The sequence below is a fragment of the Schistocerca americana genome, chromosome 2, assembly GCF_021461395.2.
Source record: "Schistocerca americana isolate TAMUIC-IGC-003095 chromosome 2, iqSchAmer2.1, whole genome shotgun sequence".
NCBI lineage: Eukaryota > Metazoa > Arthropoda > Insecta > Orthoptera > Acrididae > Schistocerca > Schistocerca americana.
Window position 1 is genome coordinate 833038328 of NC_060120.1, and position 18032 is coordinate 833056359.

At 47.3% G+C, this 18032-nt stretch overlaps 2 protein-coding genes across 4 annotated transcripts in view; one reads left to right on the forward strand and one right to left on the reverse strand.

Moving 5' to 3' along the window:
- LOC124595488 (RING finger protein 17) overlaps positions 1–18032 on the reverse strand; it is a 485726-nt gene that overhangs the window by 228020 nt on the left and 239674 nt on the right. The gene's annotated exons all lie outside the window — the stretch shown is intronic.
- Positions 1–18032, forward strand: part of LOC124595490 — a 73860-nt gene that overhangs the window by 31680 nt on the left and 24148 nt on the right. Inside the window, exon 2 of the mRNA XM_047134253.1 lies at positions 17541–17675. Coding sequence (XP_046990209.1) covers positions 17541–17675 — 135 coding nt within the window. The remainder of the gene's footprint in view (positions 1–17540; positions 17676–18032) is intronic.

The following is an 18032-nucleotide window of genomic DNA, read 5'->3' on the forward strand; positions in this document are numbered from 1 at the left end:
CCAAAAAACACTTTTCCATTTTTTATGACCAAGAGACAACATATTAACACAACCCAATTTCAATTATAGTAGATTTTCAAAAATGCCTCCATTGACACGTAAACAAAGGTTACACCGTCGGATCATGTTCTGTCTGACACGGGCAAAAACCCCAGGAGTATCCTGAATTGTTCCTCCTCCTGCTGCTGCTGCTGCTGCTGCTACTATCCGGGCAACCAGGTCCTCTTCTGATGCAACAGGAGTTGCATAAACAAGGTTGCGCATCTCTCCCCACACAAAAAAGTCCAGAGGGGACATATCTGGGGATCGAGCAGGCCATGGTACAGGACCATCTCTGCCAACCCACGTGTCTGGGAACCGCCTGTCCATGAATCGACGCACGACGACTGAAATGTGCCGGCGCCCTGTCATGTTGGAACCTCCAGTAATTCTGGCAATGTTCTGGTGAGAAAATTGTAATAGTGTCTGCCATTTAATGGCCTAGGTAGCAGATACGGCCCAATTAAACAGTCCCCAACAACAACGACCCACACATTAACGAAGAACCGCACTTGATGAGCGCTAGTAGCTGTGGCATGTTGGTTATCCTCACTCCAAACATGCGAATTGTGCATTTTGAAGACTAACGTTGCTTCATCGGTAAACAACACAGAGGATGGAAATGTAGGATGCATTTCACACTTTTCCAGGTACCACTGCGAAAATTGTGCTCTGGGTGGATAATCAACTGGTTCCAGGTTGTGGACACGCTGTAAGTGAAATGGACGTAACAATTGCACTCGAAGGACTGTTCTTACATTCGTCTGATTCGTCCCTATGTTACGTGCAATTGCACGAGTGCTGATTGAAGGATCCCGCTCCACATGCTGCAAGACAGCTTCCTCAAATTGCAGCGTTCTTACCGTGCGACGGCTTCCCTGTCTAGGTAATCTGCTAAATGACCCGGTCTCACGCAGACGTTTGTACAGAGCAGCAAAGGTCGCATGATGCGGGATACGGCGATTAGGATATTGTTGTTGATAAACACCAACCATATCAGTGTACTCACTCCAGGTGTAAAGAGACAATGCACTACTACACTGGTGGACAGCAGTTGCCTACAACTGAAGAGCGTAATACGGCCTCCACAGGTTTAAATAATCCTCATAGGAAAAAAATGACATTAGGGAAAAATATTTGTTTTGATGTCCCCTACAACCTCCCAGAGTTTGTCGGTTGAAATACTCTTCACCCTGTATATGCCCCAGAATAACAAAGTGACTGACAGTTGAGCGTAGTGGGAAGCTAATATTCTTGTCACTTTCCTAAGCTATTACACAGTTAGCTTCGCACATTCCGTAGAAAGAAAAAAACCATACAGCACAGATTAAAAAGCAAAGATGAAAGTCACAACAATAATTTTATATATACACAATTGTCCGCATATGACGTAACTGGTAGCTGATGTAGCAGAGCGATTTGACAACTGTGTACAATGCAGAAGGTGTGACCATACTCTTGCTCCGATTGGTTGGTGCTGTGGTCGCTGACCTGTAAACAACTAGCTGTCAATCACTTTGTTATTCTGAGCCAAGTATAGTCACAAGGGACTAACGGACGCATACTAAATTCATCCAGTATTTGAAAATGAGGGCACTGAGTAACTTCCAACAAACTTTACAGAGAATTTCAAATTTTTACTTAAGGTTTTCTTGCTGACTCCTCCCATCCCCCAATAAAATTGTGGTAGGAAAAATGTTTATCGCTAACTACATTTTTGCTACTGAAGCAGAAAACCTCCAGCTTCAGCCATGACGCTTCAATTTATGAGTTCTTTATTACTAATTCTATTCGTAACACATTTTGCAGACATTATCCACATACATCACTGAATGCACTTGCAGGACTAAACCACTGTATGACACACAGCTCGAAGATATAACGTTTTAGACATGGAAGTTCAATTCTTTAAAGAATCGGGTTGGGGGTTTACTAGAGACTTCTAAAGCACGTGAACAACATTATACTTAACCTAAACTAACGACACTCAACAATGTCTCATGGCTGACACGAGACTGACGAATTAAATAACTTGACCTTCCCGCTACTCAGTAGCAAGATTGTGTCATATAAGTCATGAAATCTCGCTCCAATAAAGCGTCTTAGGGACTCTTGAACACGAGAAGTTATCCTTTGCTGCCAAAGGAAACGGTTGCGTGGCTTAAATTTACATCCAAGGTCGCTTTAGGGACTCTGGAATTAGCAACACGACATGCTTATGCATGCGGCTATTAACGTATTTGTCCTTGGCAGACAGAATTCTGATACCTGTTGTGGAAGACTCAGGGTCATGATACAATGCATAATGGTCTTTCTAACACGAATAGTTCTGACTCGTTCCTAAGTAGGGTTAAAACTGCGAAAACAAGAAGCAAAACTATTTGGGAACAAATACTAATCCTGCTACCGTGAAGTAGTGTCCTACGTATAGCAATACGATATGCCGTGTTAAGATCGCCTCTTTTCTAGATACGAACAGGCCAATGTACCTAAATATCACATCCGCTGAAAAGTACTGTTATATTTACAACGTAGATAGCAATACGAATAAAATTCGTAAGCAATGTCTTATTATTTGCAGGATGCAAGATTTATCAGTGAAGTAATAACTGAGATATAACCTATACTAATGAAGTAGTACAGATTATATCTCGGTTATTAACAGCAACAATCTTTCGATTACTGGACAAAAACTATTGTTTAACCCACAGGGTTCAAAATGTTAAACGACACATTATTTTAAGAAACTAGTTAGAAACGGCATAGTAGGTAATGGGCCACCAGCAAAATAGGCACACAATTCACACTAGATTATACACTGATTATACACTAAAGCGCCAAAGAAGCTGGTATAGGCATGCATACTGAAATACAGAGATATGTAAACAACGCCTATATCAGACAAGTAGTATCTGGCGCAGTTGTTAGATCGGTTACTGCTGTTACAATGGCAGGTTATCAAGATTTAAATAAGTTTGAACGTGGTGTTATAGTCGGCGCACGAGCGATGGGACGCAGCATCTCCTAGGTAGCGGTGAAGTGTGGATTTTCCCGTGCGACCATTTCATCGGTGTACCGTGAATATCAGGGATCTGGTAAAACATCAACTCTCTGGCAAATCGCTGCGGCCTGAAAACAATCCTGCACGAACAGGACCAACGACGACTGAAGAGAACCGTTCAATGTGACAGAAGTGCAACCCTTCCACAAACTGTTGCAGATTTCAATGCTGGGCCATCAACAAGTGTCAGCGTGCGAACCATTCAACGAAATATCATCGATATGGGCTTTCGGAGCCGAAGACCCAGTTGTATACCCTTGATAACTGCACGCCACAAAGCTTTATGCCTCGCCTAGGCCCGTCAACACCGACATTGGACTGTTGATGCCTGGAAACATGTTGCCTGGTCTCATTTCAAATTTTATCAAGCAGATGGATGTGTATGGGTATGGAGACAACCTCATGAATCCATGGACTGTGCATGTCAGCAGGGGAGTATTCATGCTTGTGGAAGCTCTGTAATGGTGTGGGGCGGGGCGTGTGCAGCTGGAGTGATATGGTTCCCCTGATACGTCTAGATACGACTCTGATAGGTGACATGTACGTAAGCTTCCTGTCTGATCACCTGCACCCATTCATGTCCATTGGGCAATTTGGTGGACTTGGGCTATTCCAGCAGGACAATGTGACACTCGACACGTCTAGAATTGATACAGGGTGGCTCCAGGAACAATTGTGTGAATTTCAATACTTCCGCTGGCTACCAAACTCCTCAGACATGAACTTTATTGAGCATATTTCGGATGGCTTGTAATGTGCTGTTCAGAAGAGATCTCCACCCCCTCGCACTCTTATGGATTTATGGATCGCCCTACAGGACTCATGGTGTCCATACCCTGCAGCACTACTTCAGACATTAGTCTAGTCCATGCCACGTCGTGTTGCGGCACTTTTGTATGTTCACGGGGGCCCTACACGATATTATGCAGCTTTTTTTTTTTTTTTTTTTTTTTTTTTTTTTTTTTTTTTTTTTTTTTTTGGTTGGGTTTAAGGGCGCTCAACTGCTGAGGTCATTAGCGCCCAGTCACTGTTCTTAGAGCACATGGAATCCGGTAAAACTCAAGGGGATGGAGGGGACACCAGAAGGACCTGACAAAGATGCAGATAAAATAAGTAAAAAGGTTAAATGTCTTTGGACAAGCCAGTTAAAGTTATAAAACGCAGAATACGAGCAGCTGCTCGAGCGTCATCAGCTAAAACATCCGGTAAAGTAGATGGCAGGGACAGGACAACACGAAATTGACTAAAACGGGGACACGACAATAAAACATGGCGCACTGTTAATGCCTGACCACAAGGGCACTGCGGGGCTGGGTCACCGGAGAGCAGGTAGCGGTGGCTAAACCGGCAATGCCAAATCCGCAACCTGGTCAGGAGGACCTCCTCGCGCCGAGATGGTCGGGAGGATGTTGTCCAAGCAGTTGGGAGCGGTTTTACTGCCCGGAGCTTGTTTCCTTGGAGGGAGGACCAAGCATCCCACCACAACGACACAAGCCTCTTACATACATCCCCACGAACGTCAGATGACGGGACACAATTGGAGGCTGGCCGAGGCAGGAGAACTGCAGCCTTGGCTGCAGCATCCGCAGCCTCATTCCCAGGCACTCCTACATGTCCGGGAACCCACAGAAAGCTGACAGAACCACCATTATCAGCGAAAGAATGGAGGGACTGCTGCATCCGTTGAATCAAGGGATGGACCGGATAGGGAGCTCCAAGGCTCTGAAGAGCACTGAGTGAGTCAGAGCAGAGTACATACGATGAATGTCGGTGGCGGCGGGCATACTGAACGGCCTGATGGAGAGCAAAAAGCTCGGCCGTAAAGCTGGAACATTGGTCGAGGAGCCGGTATTTAAAGATGGCGGCTCTGACGACAAAGGCACAGCCGACACCATCGTCAGTTTTGGAGCCATCGGTGTAAATAAAGGTGTGACCGGCAAGTCGAGCACGAAGTTCGACAAACCGTGAGCAATACACTGCAGCCGGAGTACCCTCCTTCGGGAGTGAGCTGAGGTCGAGATAAATATGAACCGGAGCCTGGAGCCAAGGTGGTGTCGGGCTCTCACCCTCTCTGAAGGTGGTAGGGAGGGCAAAATCCAATTGTCGAAGCAGGCGACGGAAGCGGACTCCGGGGGGCAACAGGGCAGACACATACAACCCGTACTGTCGGTCGAGAGAATCGGCGAAGAAGGACTTGTAAGAGGGGTGGTCGGGCATAGACAACAGCCGGCGGGCATACCAACACAGCAGTACGTCGCGCCGGTAGGTCAATGGTAACTCGGCAGCTTCAGCATAAAGACTCTCGACAGGACTAGTGTAGAAGGCTCCGGTCGCAAGACGTATCCCCCGATGGTGGATGGAGTTGAGCCGGCGTAAGAGGGATGGCCGAGCGGACGAGTAGACGAAGCTCCCATAATCCAGCTTCGATCGGACTATGGACCGATACAAGCGAAGCAGGACAGTGCGATCCGCTCCCCAAGATGAACCGCTAAGAACTCTGAGGACATTAAGGGAACGTGTACAACGGGCCGCCAAATAAGAGACATGTGGAGACCAACACAGTTTCCTGTCCAACGTGAGCCCTAGAAACTTAGTTGTGTCCACGAATGGGAGAACAACGGGACCGAGACGTAAGTATGGCGGAAGGAACGCTTTATATCGCCAAAAGTTGATACAAACCGTCTTCTCTTCAGAGAACCGGAAGCCATTTGCCACGCTCCATGAGTAGAGGCTGTCTAGACACCGCTGAAGGCAGCGCTCCAGGAGGCATGTTCTCTGGGCACTGCAGTAGATCGCAAAGTCATCGACAAAGAGAGAGCGGGAGACATGAGGTGGAATGCAATCCATAATTGGATTGATTGCGATGGCAAAAAGGGCTACGCTCAAGACGGAGCCCTGAGGCACTCCGTTCTCCTGGAGGAAGACGTCGGACAATACGGAACCCACACGTACCCTAAACTTTCGATCCGTTAAAAAGGAATCAATAAAAAGGGGCAGGCGACCGCGTAGGCCCCACCTGTGCATAGTGCGGAGGATACCTCCTCTCCAACAGGTATCATAAGCCTTCTCCAAGTCGAAGAACACGGCTACCGTTTGGCGCCGTCGCAAAAAGTTGTTCATGATGCATGTTGACAAGGTCACAAGGTGGTCAACAGCGGAGCGGCGGCGACGAAAGCCGCATTGGACATTAGTAAGTAGCCGTCGAGATTCAAGAATCCAGACTAACCGAGCATTAACCATGCGCTCCATCACCTTACAGACACAGCTTGTAAGAGAAATGGGGCGGTAACTAAAAGGAAGGTGTCTATCCTTCCCGGGTTTGGGTATAGGAACAACAACGGCGTCACGCCAACGCATGGGGACTTGACCTTCGGTCCAGACGCGATTGTAGGTACGAAGAAGGAAGCTTTTGCCCGCCGGAGAAAGGTGTGCCAGCATCTGAACGTGAATGGCATCTGGCCCCGGAGCAGAGGACCGGGACAGTGCAAGCGCACGAACGAGTTCCCGCATAGTAAAGGGGGCATTATAAGTTTCCAGATTCAGCAAGTGGAAGGAAGGTCGTCGAGCCTCTTCTGCCTCTTTCCTGGGAAGGAAGGCAGGATGGTAATGGGCGGACCTTGAAACCTCCGCGAAAAAGCGGCCAAAGGCGTTGGAGACAGCCACAGGATCAACAAGGACCTCATTACCTGAGGTCAGGCCAGGTACCGAGGAGTGGGCCTTAATGCCCGACAGCCGGTGCAGGCTACCCCAAACGACGGAAGAGGGAGTAAAACTGTTAAAGGAGCTGGTGAAAGAGGCCCAACAAGCTTTTTTGCTGTCTTTGATGACTCTACGGCATTGCGCTCGGAGTCGTTTGTATTCAATACAATTCGCCAACGTAGGATGGCGGCGAAAGGTGCGTAAAGCACGTCGTCGAGCACGGATAGCGTCCCTACAAGCCTCGTTCCACCAGGGGACGGAAACGCGACGTGAAGAAGAAGTAGTACGAGGAATGGAACTTTCGGCAGCATTGATGATAACAGCCGTGAGGTATTCGACCTGACTGTCACAACTGGGAAAATCGTGGTCCGGAAAGGTCGCCAGGAAGGAGTAAAGTCTCCAGTCAGCTTTCAGTATGTTCCAGCTCGAAGGACGTGGGGATGGGGTGTGGTGCAGGAGACGAACGACACAGGGAAAGTGGTCGCTCGAATAGGTGTCAGAAAGGACATACCACTCGAACCGACGGGCAAGAGTGGTAGAACAGATCGAGAGGTCCAAGTGGGAGTAGGTATGAGTAGAGTCCGAGAGGAAAGTCGGGGCGCCGGTATTGAGGCAGACAAGATTGAGATGGTTGAAGACATCCGCCAAGAGTGAGCCTCTTTGACAGGATGCAGGAGAGCCCCAAAGGGGATGATGGGCATTGAAGTCGCCAAACAATAAAAACGGCGGGGGAAGCTGAACGATCAGGTGCATCATGTCAGCCCGACTAACAGCAGATGACGGTGGAGTGTAGATGGTACAAACTGAAAAAGTAAAAGCAGAAAGAGTAATGCGGACAGCTATTGCTTGGAGTGGGGTGGTCAATGGGATGGGATGGTAATAGACATCGTCCCGAACGAGCAACATGACCCCACCATGAGCTGGGATACCGTCCACATGGGTGAGGTCATACCGCTCCGAGGTATAGTGGGTAAAGGCAATACGGTCAGTCGGGCGCAACTTGGTTTCCTGGAGACCAAGGACGAGCGGACAGTGCAGGCAGAGGAGCAGTTGTAATTCCTGCCGATTAGATCGAATACCTCTTATGTTCCAATGAAACAACGCCATCGCTAGTCAAAAAGTTGGTGGAACGAGACGGGGGAAGAGCTGGTCACCTCGACGGCCGCGGAGGGCCAGGTTGCGAGGGAACAACGCTACAACCGACGGGAGGCGGATCCGGTTCCATCGACTTGTCGCCAGCTGCGGCCGCTGTCCCTGGTTGTGTAGGAGGGGCAGCATCATTTGCCGACGAAAGGCCAGCTGAGCGCCTGGCAGCAGAGCGTCCCGGCGAAACTGAGGACGGCCGGGAGCAGCGACTCACGGATGGAGCGTCAGACGAAACGCGCCGGGGTGGAGAGGGGGATAGAGACTTCTTCTTGGAGGCCTTCTTGGAAGGCCGAGGAGGCACAGGGATGGTGGGCTGGACCCGAAGAAGGTCCTCACGCGCGGGGTCCGTTTTTGGAACGCCGGACCTCGGAAGCTGGGGTCCGGAACGTTTCCCCAATGGACACCTGAGAAGAGGATCGCTTCTCAGGTGGCGTGGGGGGAGGAGGAGGAGGAAGGGTGGCCCCTGGGGCAGATGGGGTGGGGGCCACGGGGGAGGAGGATTTGGAAGGGAGGGATTTGGGAGGCGGAGGCAGAGCCCCCTGATAGGCGGAGGGGCGACAGGATAGGGGTGAGGATACCGCGGAAGGAGTAGACACAACTGAGGCAAACGAAGTGGTCAATGGCACGGGATGGAGGTGGTCATACTTCTTCCTGGCCTCAGAATAAGAGAGCCGATCCAAAGTTTTGATTTCTTGTATCTTCTTCTCCTTCTGATATGCGGGGCAGTCTGAGGATCTAGGCGAGTGGACGCCAGGACAATTAATGCACCGAGGTGGTGGGGTGCATGTATGTTCCTCACGAAGAGGACGTCCACAATCGCCACAAAGGGGCTCAGCTTCACACCGTGACGACATGTGCCCAAAACGCAAACACCTAAAACAGCGCATAGGAGGCGGGACGGGACGTAAGGTCGCACGTCACACCGATAGCACATCACCTTTACCTTCTCTGGGACAATGTCCCCCTCGAAGGCGAGGATAAAGGCCCCGGTGTCGATGCGATGGTCTTTGGGGCCGCGCTGGACTCGCCGGACGAAATGCACGCCTCGGCGCTCCAGGTTGGCCCTGAGCTGCTCATCAGATTGTAGCAGGAGGTCACGATGAAAAATAACCCCCTGCGTCCTATTTAGTGCCAGATGTGGGACAATGGATACTGGGATGTCCCCTAGGCGGTCGCACGCCTGGAGCGCCGCCGACTGTGTGGCGGAGGTGGTCTTGATAAGAACGGACCCTGAACGCATCTTGCTGAGAGCCTCGATTTCCCCGAAGATGTCCTCAATGTGCTGAACAAAGAACATGGGCTTGGAGGTGGCGAATGTCCCCCATCGGTTCGAGAACAGACCAAATAGCGGGGGAAGTACTTCGCCCCAAGCCGGCGGGCCTGTCCCTCCTCCCATGGAGTGGCCAAGGGGGAAAGGGCAGGAGAACCAGAACTAGAACTAGAAACGGTACCTTTTCTTTTGAAAGACTCGGCCGCTTAGCGACCTGATACGTGTTGACGTTTCATCTGCGAAACGTCCGCCCCGATACTACCCACTCCGACCAGGGGCTCTCCCCACGGGCGCCACCCAGCCGCAGCAAGGGCCACCTGGCAGGATGACCATTGCCGGGAGTCCTGATGCCCCAAGGAGACGGGCATCTACTCCTTGGCCGACGTGGGGAGGGTGCAGCTCAGGTATCGGCAGTACGATCCCTGTGTTGTCAGGGGGCTACAACCTAGAGGGTACATGACGACCCCACCACAACGGGCTGGCTACCGTGCTGGATTTCTGGTGCCATGGACTGTCCATCATGATCGCTGGTGCAGATGGAGATGCACTATGGGCGGAACTTGAACAACCCATCAGGCGTTTAGGCCCAATTTGAGGAATAGTGGGTATGGTTACAACGCCGGTGCAATGCTGAGTGCCAAGGTCTTAGTGCACTTAGGACCAGTGGTACACCACGTAAGGTGTCCTTTCCCAAAAGGAATTTTGAAAAATGGAGGTCAAACCCCAAGGGGGACCATCACACGGAATGCCGAAACGGTTGAAACTCCTTTTAGTCGCCTCGTACGACAGGCAGGAATACCTCGGGCCTATTCTTACCCCGGACCCGCAGGGGGGATATTATGCAGCTGTACCAGTTTCTTTGGCTCTTCAGTGTATAAACTCATGTTCGTATATTAGCAGAATGAAGACTGAGATTCTCAAGCAAACATCATAGACCTTACGACCAGCTAACTGGTGGTACTGTGATACAAGTTACAAACAAAAATAAGTCGTGTCCTATAAAGTATAAAGACAAACCAAAGATCCAAGAATGTTACACAGCAGACATACATTAAATAATCCAAACCAGAGTACGTTACACTTATTTTCTTATAATAATTTTAAATTAATGTCATATAAATAAATTCTGTACACTGGCGATATGGCTGTTTGAAGTTGTACTTCTGTTTCTACATTAACCTAGATTGCCCCCTAACTTGATAATGTGAAGGATGAGTAACTGAGAAGAGGGGCAGACAAAAGTTAGGCAGAAACAGAAACGAATACGACAGAAAAGTGAGCGACAATAAACGAAATTGGAAAAAAACTCCGACGAAAGAGACTTGGAGGCTCCATCGAGTGCTACCGCTCAGCTGGCGCTCCCATTGTGGTTGAAGAGCAGTACGGTAACTTAATAGGCACGGGTGCCAGCGTGGGCAGTTTCGGCCAGGAGGTACTGTCACTTTACCACTGTGTGCGTGTATAAGCTAAGTACTATCTGCATCGTCAAGTCGCTAACCAGCATCCATGCCTTACCCATCTGGAGTTACTCAGTGTCCAGCATCCGTGCCATGTCCATCCGAAGCTACTTAGAACTCCGTTCGCGATGTTCGTTCGGAAACTAATCGAGATGGTCCTGCATTCACTGACAGCAGCAATTCCTATCGGTTTCGAAACAAATTCGCAGGCGTAACCCCCGTCTGCAGTGCTTGTCGTTCAGAATAATTTTACGACCATTGTTCTTCCGCCATGTTGCACTGCGCTGGACGGCCTGCGTTGATACATAATTCATAGTGTGGTCACGCCATGTCGAAACACGATAGCTCCCTTCCGTCATGTCACCACGTCAGCGGTGGAGAGTCTGATTGCCACCTAGTACCGGCTCCAGACCATTTACGATGCTCTGTAGCGACCAGTGTGATCTTTTGAGGGGGAGGCGGGGGATGGGGAGGGGGGGGGGGAAAGCTAATACAGGGTGACTCAAACCTTTTGACTCAAATTGAAACATGTGATGGGGCCACAACCGATTATATTGAGGTAGGGAACCAATAGTTGTAAATGCATATTTAGTGTGTTATGGACATACACAGCGTACACTGTATAACAACGTAGCTCACAGTAGTTGAAGTGACGACCGCAGTCTCAATGCAATGCATGCGTGGCAACGGCACATGAAGTTTTGTCCATTCTCCCGAAGATCCCTGGTGTCTATTGTACCAAGAGACCGGCAGCTTCGACATTAGCAAGCATTTCTTCATCCGTTTCTGCGAGAGGTTTCATACACCATCGTCTTGACGTAAACCCAGAACAAGAAGCCCAGAGGCGAGAGATCCGGTGATCACCCTGGCCATGGGACAAGACCTCCCCTTCAAATCCAATGATGAGGGTACGTGTTGTTCAGGTATTCGTGGACATTAAAATCGAAGTGGGTTGGTGCATCGTCGTGTTGAAACCATATCATTTAGCGTACAACAAGGGATACAGTCTACTAGAATAGTGGAAGCATATCTCGTAGGAACACCAGGAAACGTGGAAGAGTCAAACGGGGAGGCAGCAAATATATTACGTGATCCTGGGCAATGACCACCCATACGTTACCAGGATCGTTACTGGTGGTCACCAACGTGGGTGGTGTGGGTAATGTCCTCACCCCCGACTTGGCTGTTGCGGCTGCTGAAAACACCATCACAGGTGAATGGGGCCTTATCTGTGAACAATACAAAATGTATGAAGTTCGGTACTACAGCACTGCGGTGGATAATCCACAGACAGAAGTGAATGTGGGGGTTAAAATCTGTTGGTCCCAGTGCTTGCAGGGGTGTAACGCCTGCACCACCCGTACTCTCCATACTGTATCTTTCAAAGTGTTGGTTTCAGGGGCAAGCTGACGGGTGCTTACAGCTCGGTGGTCAGCTATACGCTCCAACACCATCTCCTCAAAGTCTGGTGTTCAAACATATCTTCGGCGGGAACCTTGGCCGGATGTCTGTGGCGTGAATGACGCATCTCTCATAAGTTCGTATCCACAGAGATAAACTACTTCCAATCAGGATGACGCCTGTTGGAAGAGCACTCTCTGTACATTCGCGCTGCTTGCTATATCTTGTCCGTCCGGTACATTAAATGCATGCCTGCCAATTCTCGTGACTAGTAACGTCCCATCTTTGACTACGCGTCATGCACTGTACACAGTAACACACCTCACCACAGGCACATCACAAGCTGTCTGATGCAATGGACAACTGACACCAGGGATAGTGGTGTGCGTGCGGGAAAAATTAACGCATCGGTGCGATGCACGCGGTCGTCACACGACGCACGTGCTATGAGCTAAGTTGTGTACATTATGTCTATCTGGTGGTCAGGGGTGTACGCTATTTATCACCCGCTGCCCGTTTCAGTGTGCAACAGACATCCGGGGTCTTTGGAAGAGTGCCGCAGAACTGCATGCGCCGTTGCAATACACAGATTGAGAGTGGCGGCATCGCTTTGTTATGAGGTGTACAGTGTATATATCCACAACACAATAAATATGCATTTTCGACTATTGGTTCGCTATCTCAATATGATCGGATCTGGACCCACTACCACCTGTTCCAATTTGACTAAAAAGATTTGAGAAATCCTATATTTTGTCCAGTGACCTTACGCTGGTACGCCAGAGCTTGACGGGAGGCTTGCGCCTGGCCTGAATTATATCTATCTGCCACAATCCGTACACTCAGGTTTGAAGCTCCGCTGAGAACTAACCTTGAAACAAAGCACTACATCTCTGATTTTATAATTTCCATCACAAATCATCAAGTAAAATTTGGTTCCTCGCTTGAAGTCTGCTCTACGCGAGACAAAATTTTGTACATGTAGCTGATTTTATTGAGGCAATTTTAACTTTGATGCACTCTTTATATAGGAAATTGTTGCAGTGCGTTAACTGCGAGCAGTAGCAAGTTCGCAACTTCTTCATCTCGGACCAGAGACGTCTTCGGAAACGTGCCTAATACGATGTTCAAATTACGAGTTATAGACAACTCGAAAGTCCAAAGGGGGTAGAAAAAAATCTTTTTGGCTGAACAGAAAAAAGCACTTATAGGGGGAACGTAACGACACACGCAAATTTTCGGTATATACCTGCAAGCAGTAACTTCTCAGCTAGCCTTACAAACGACGTTCTGTATCGATTCTTAATTGTGCACACGTATCTGACACCCTGGAATTGAAGGAAATCGTATTTTCGTTAGGAGAAAATGAGTATAGCAACTAATGTGAGCGATTCCACACAAACAGAGAATTTCTTTAAAAAATAGGAGTGAAATATCAACGTGTCCACCCAACAACTCCATATTGGAAATTTGAAATTCCTGTTATACACTAATAGTTCATCTGTAGTGGGAGAGAAAAGTGATTTTAATTAAAAACATAAAAGAACACTTTTCCACGTCTTTCGACACCAAGTACGTTCAATGACTACAAACGCTACAGAAATTCACCAAAAAGTTTGATCTCGCAGCAAAAAGATAACCGTGAAAAATTCACGTTATACGTTTCATGACTCATGTTTCCACTGCTTAACGTTCCGCACACGGTTAGCTGAAGGCGTAGCTGGTAAACACAATAACAGCCATTACTAATTTCCAAATGGAAAGTGCGGAAAGCTACTACATGAATTACGTAACTCTCACCGTTCAGATGAGATTGTTACTACATTCTGACGGAAAGAACATTCATGAAAGTAACTATTTGCGTAAAAGATTTTAGGGAATCTCTAAAGATGTAAACACCATTTATTACACAATATATAATGCAAGGAATTCCATTACATAAACTTTGTGGACAAAATGTCTCTTTGACACTCTTCTCGTACCTACACTGACCAGGCAGAACATAACGACAAAACAATAGCCGGTATGACCACCTTTGGCACGGATAAAAGCGGCGCGTCGTTGAAAGGAAGCAATGATGCCTTGGTAGGTCGCTGGAGGGAGTTGGCACCACATCTGCACACACCAGTCACACATGTCACCTAATTCTCACAAATACCGCGGGGGGGGGGGGGGGGGGGGCGATGAGCTCCGATTCAATCACATCCCACATGTGTTTGAACGGGTTCAAATATGGCGAGTTGGGGGGACAGCACATCAACCGGAACTCGCCACTGTGTTCCTCGTACCACTGCATCACTCTCTTGGCCTTGTGACACGGTGCATTATCTTGTTGAAAAATGCCACTGTCGTCGGGAAACATGGTCGTCATGAAGAGGGGTACGTGGTCTGCAACCAGTATACACCTTGGCAGTCATGGTGCCTTGTAAGAGCTCCACTGGACCCTTGGATACCCATGTGAATGTTCCCCAGAGCATGCTGGAGCCGCTGCCACCTTATCTCCGTCCGGCAGTACAGGTGTCAAGGAGCTCTTCCCCGGGAAGACCGACGGATTCGCACACTCCCATTGACATGATGATCAAAGTATCGGGACCCATCAGACCACGCAACGCTCTGCCACTGCGCAATGTCGAAGGTCACGTGTGAATTTCAGTAGTAGTTGGCGATGTCGTGGTGTTAAAACTGGAACATGCATGGATCGTCGGCTGCGGAGGCACATCATTAGGAGTATTCGGTGCGCTGTGTGTTCAGACACACTTCTACTCTACCCAGCATTAACGTCTGATGTTAGTTCCGCTACAGTTCGCCGCCTGTCGTGTTTTACCTGTCTGCCCAGTCTACAACGTCCGAAACCTGGAATAACAGTCACTTGTTATGCATGTACTGTCATCATGGTACTCCTCATGTTCATTGTCCGCACAGTCGAGCGTGTATGACACCACACATTCCACTGCAGAAACGCTAATATTTCATTTGCCAATTCTTTCTCACTCGCGAAATTCCTTTCCGACGAAATGTCAACTTCGGCAACTTCTGATGGTAGATATATTCCAATGCTTACATTGTTTGTCTTTGCCATTGCTCTCCTTTGTATCAACACCGCTAGCACTGTAATACTGTTGAAAGTGACTCGTCGAGTAAGTAGTTCAGCTACGTTCCGTAGCCTGGTGCTGTGCTCACCACTGCATACCTCCAGCGTCCACTCCTGTTGCCACTAGCAGTCAATATTGTGGTTGCATGGTAGACAATACGTGGGGCATCCAATGCCGCAAACTTCATTGGCCTTTTGTGACCTCGCAGTCAACGGGTTCCTTGTTAGTGCAACAACACAATCTGGGTTTTACATGATTTGTGTGTCAGAAATTTACTTTTTGAAGGTACGATGTGATGTTATTCGCTAATCTGTTGGCTAAAACATCCACATTACATCCTATGCCTTTCAAAAACACACTTCGTCATCTGCAAATTATACACTTTTATTAAAAAAATGTTTTATTGAGCGGTAGATACGTGACATATGTCAAGAAAAGCAATTATCTAGAACACAAACCTACACCACGCCCTGCATTACCACAGGCAGAAACAAAATTGTTCCCTATTTGCTGAAATTTGGAGGAATTCTTCTGCTCTTATTTGATGTTTCCGAAAGGAACTATAAGTGAGCGTTACGCTAATTCCAAAAATACCCAACTAGCACAGTACTATACAAAGGTCATACAAACACACGCTTTTATTACACCAATGAAGATACTTGCTGTTTTCAATTTAACCTTGTAAGTGCCTCAGACACAAAACAATACAATATTATTTCTGTTGATATTTCTTTTCTGTGGGTGGACAGCATACTGTGACCATGAACATGTTTCACTTTTCGTTTCGTAATATACACAACTGAAAACACTGTTAGCAAAGAAAATAGCCTTTGTCTTAGCGCTCTCAATCTGTGACAAGTGGTCTTACAACGACTGTTTTAATCCCTTAGATGCTGATCGCATCTGAAAGATACATTACGCTGACATTCATAAGAATACTTGACATTTCATGTGCGTTCTTATTCACAATGACTTGCTAACTGATTCAGTGTCCGCGTTTGTTTCCTGTACCTGTGTGCGGCGTAACTGTCTTGAAACACCAGCCTATAAAAATTTACTTTCCAGTGCCAATAAAATTTTAATTTGTCTAGCTCTGCTGGATCCCCAAGGGTTTCATACTTCCACGGAAGACATACCTGATGCATCCACCTTCTATAGTGATAAGTCCAAACCATATAACCTCAATTTTGTTCCATGTGCTCCCTATTATCTTGGTAGGAGCTTTATCTGTCTGATGACATACAGTCAGTTCCACGAGGAAGAGTACGCCATAATTTTAAATGTAAATTCCACTGCGACATCTATTGTAGTGGTCTCGAATCTGTAATCAATGCGCTTTTGCACAGTGTATAGATAAACAGTGTGAGAGACGAAAGTTCTGCTTTGTCGGTTGCAGTTTAAAATCAGTGCTAGTATCTGAAGCGTCACGAGGCAGCGTTCCTTATAAATCATCAAAAGGAACAAAAGCTTTCATATGGGGCAGCTGCCAAATTTCTTAGAAAGTCTAAGACATTCGTTACTAAGTGGGTCAAACGATATTTGGAGGTTGAAAACGTGGATGACTTACCGAAGAGAGGGTTAAGGTGCCAAGCTATAATTGATAATGTCGGCGATTGGATGAACTATTAGGTAATTGTCCAATTAATAACACTACGAATTTTCTTGTAAACATATATTTATAATAGTGTCTTTTATTTCATACAGATAGCGGCGTACACTTTCTTGTGTAACTGACTATACATCAGTAATTTTTACAATTGTCTGTAGTTACGTTCTGGATCTGCGCCATAACATTCATCTGCATTACGCTATAGCCTGGTTTTCAACTATATGGTACTCTCTAATGCCATCAATTATTCACACTAATTACTGAATAGTACAGCATTTCTTCCTGCAACATCTGGATGGAAAATATCTATCGTAAGAAATTAGTTTTATTAATGAGGCATCATTCACTTTTGTGTTCCATATAAGGTGTTGTACCTAAAAGCGAAGTCTCCGCATCGTCTTAAGTTTTCACCAAGTTTTCTTGAGATGAGAATTCTCCAAAACCTGCAACAATTTCTCGAAATACTGACCCACTAAGAACAACGGAAAACTGTGTTAAAAATTCTGGCATTCTTAAATTGTGATATTTATTGGCAACGCATCACCCTAGGCGACAGTGCAAATATGGAAATATCAAAAAGCAGAGATGCAGCTTGTAGCTCTACTACCTTTAGATTCGCACTCAAAACCCTTCCTAGAATGTCTGTTAATTTGCACTCAAGACCTCGATATCGTATACACTTACCAAGATTCACCACAGCAGCTTTTACGAACGATCGAACAGAAAGTGTGTTACGTAATTAACGATCATTTCTGTCGTTTCACAGGAGGACCACGCCTGAAGAGACCCAGAGCGACAGATCCTGAAGACAGGAACGTAGCTAAACCAGGAGCCTACATTCCTCCCGGCTTTCTCAGTCCATCAGTTCAGGAATATCTCGAGCTTGGCAAGTCAATACCAGGTAACATCATTTCAGTGATATCATCGCCTTTGTAATCCTTCCTTTCCTCCTCTCTCTCTCTCTCTCTCTCTCTCTCTCTCTCTCTCTCTCTCTCTCTCTCTGCATATGTGGTTCTCTCTCCCCCAGGCTGCCTTAACGCGGCGATGCGAACATCGACATTTTTTTCTATGACCCTGCCATTTCTTCGAGTGTGTAATGGGCTATAATTTCTTTCATCTTTGTCTTATTAGACTTTATTTAGTTAAAATGTATACCTCAAGTATTATTTTAAAATTACGTGATTCTTTCCTCGTGAGATATTGTTCCACGGCAAATTATGTTTATCCTCAGATTAATTAATTTATTGCATCTGAATAA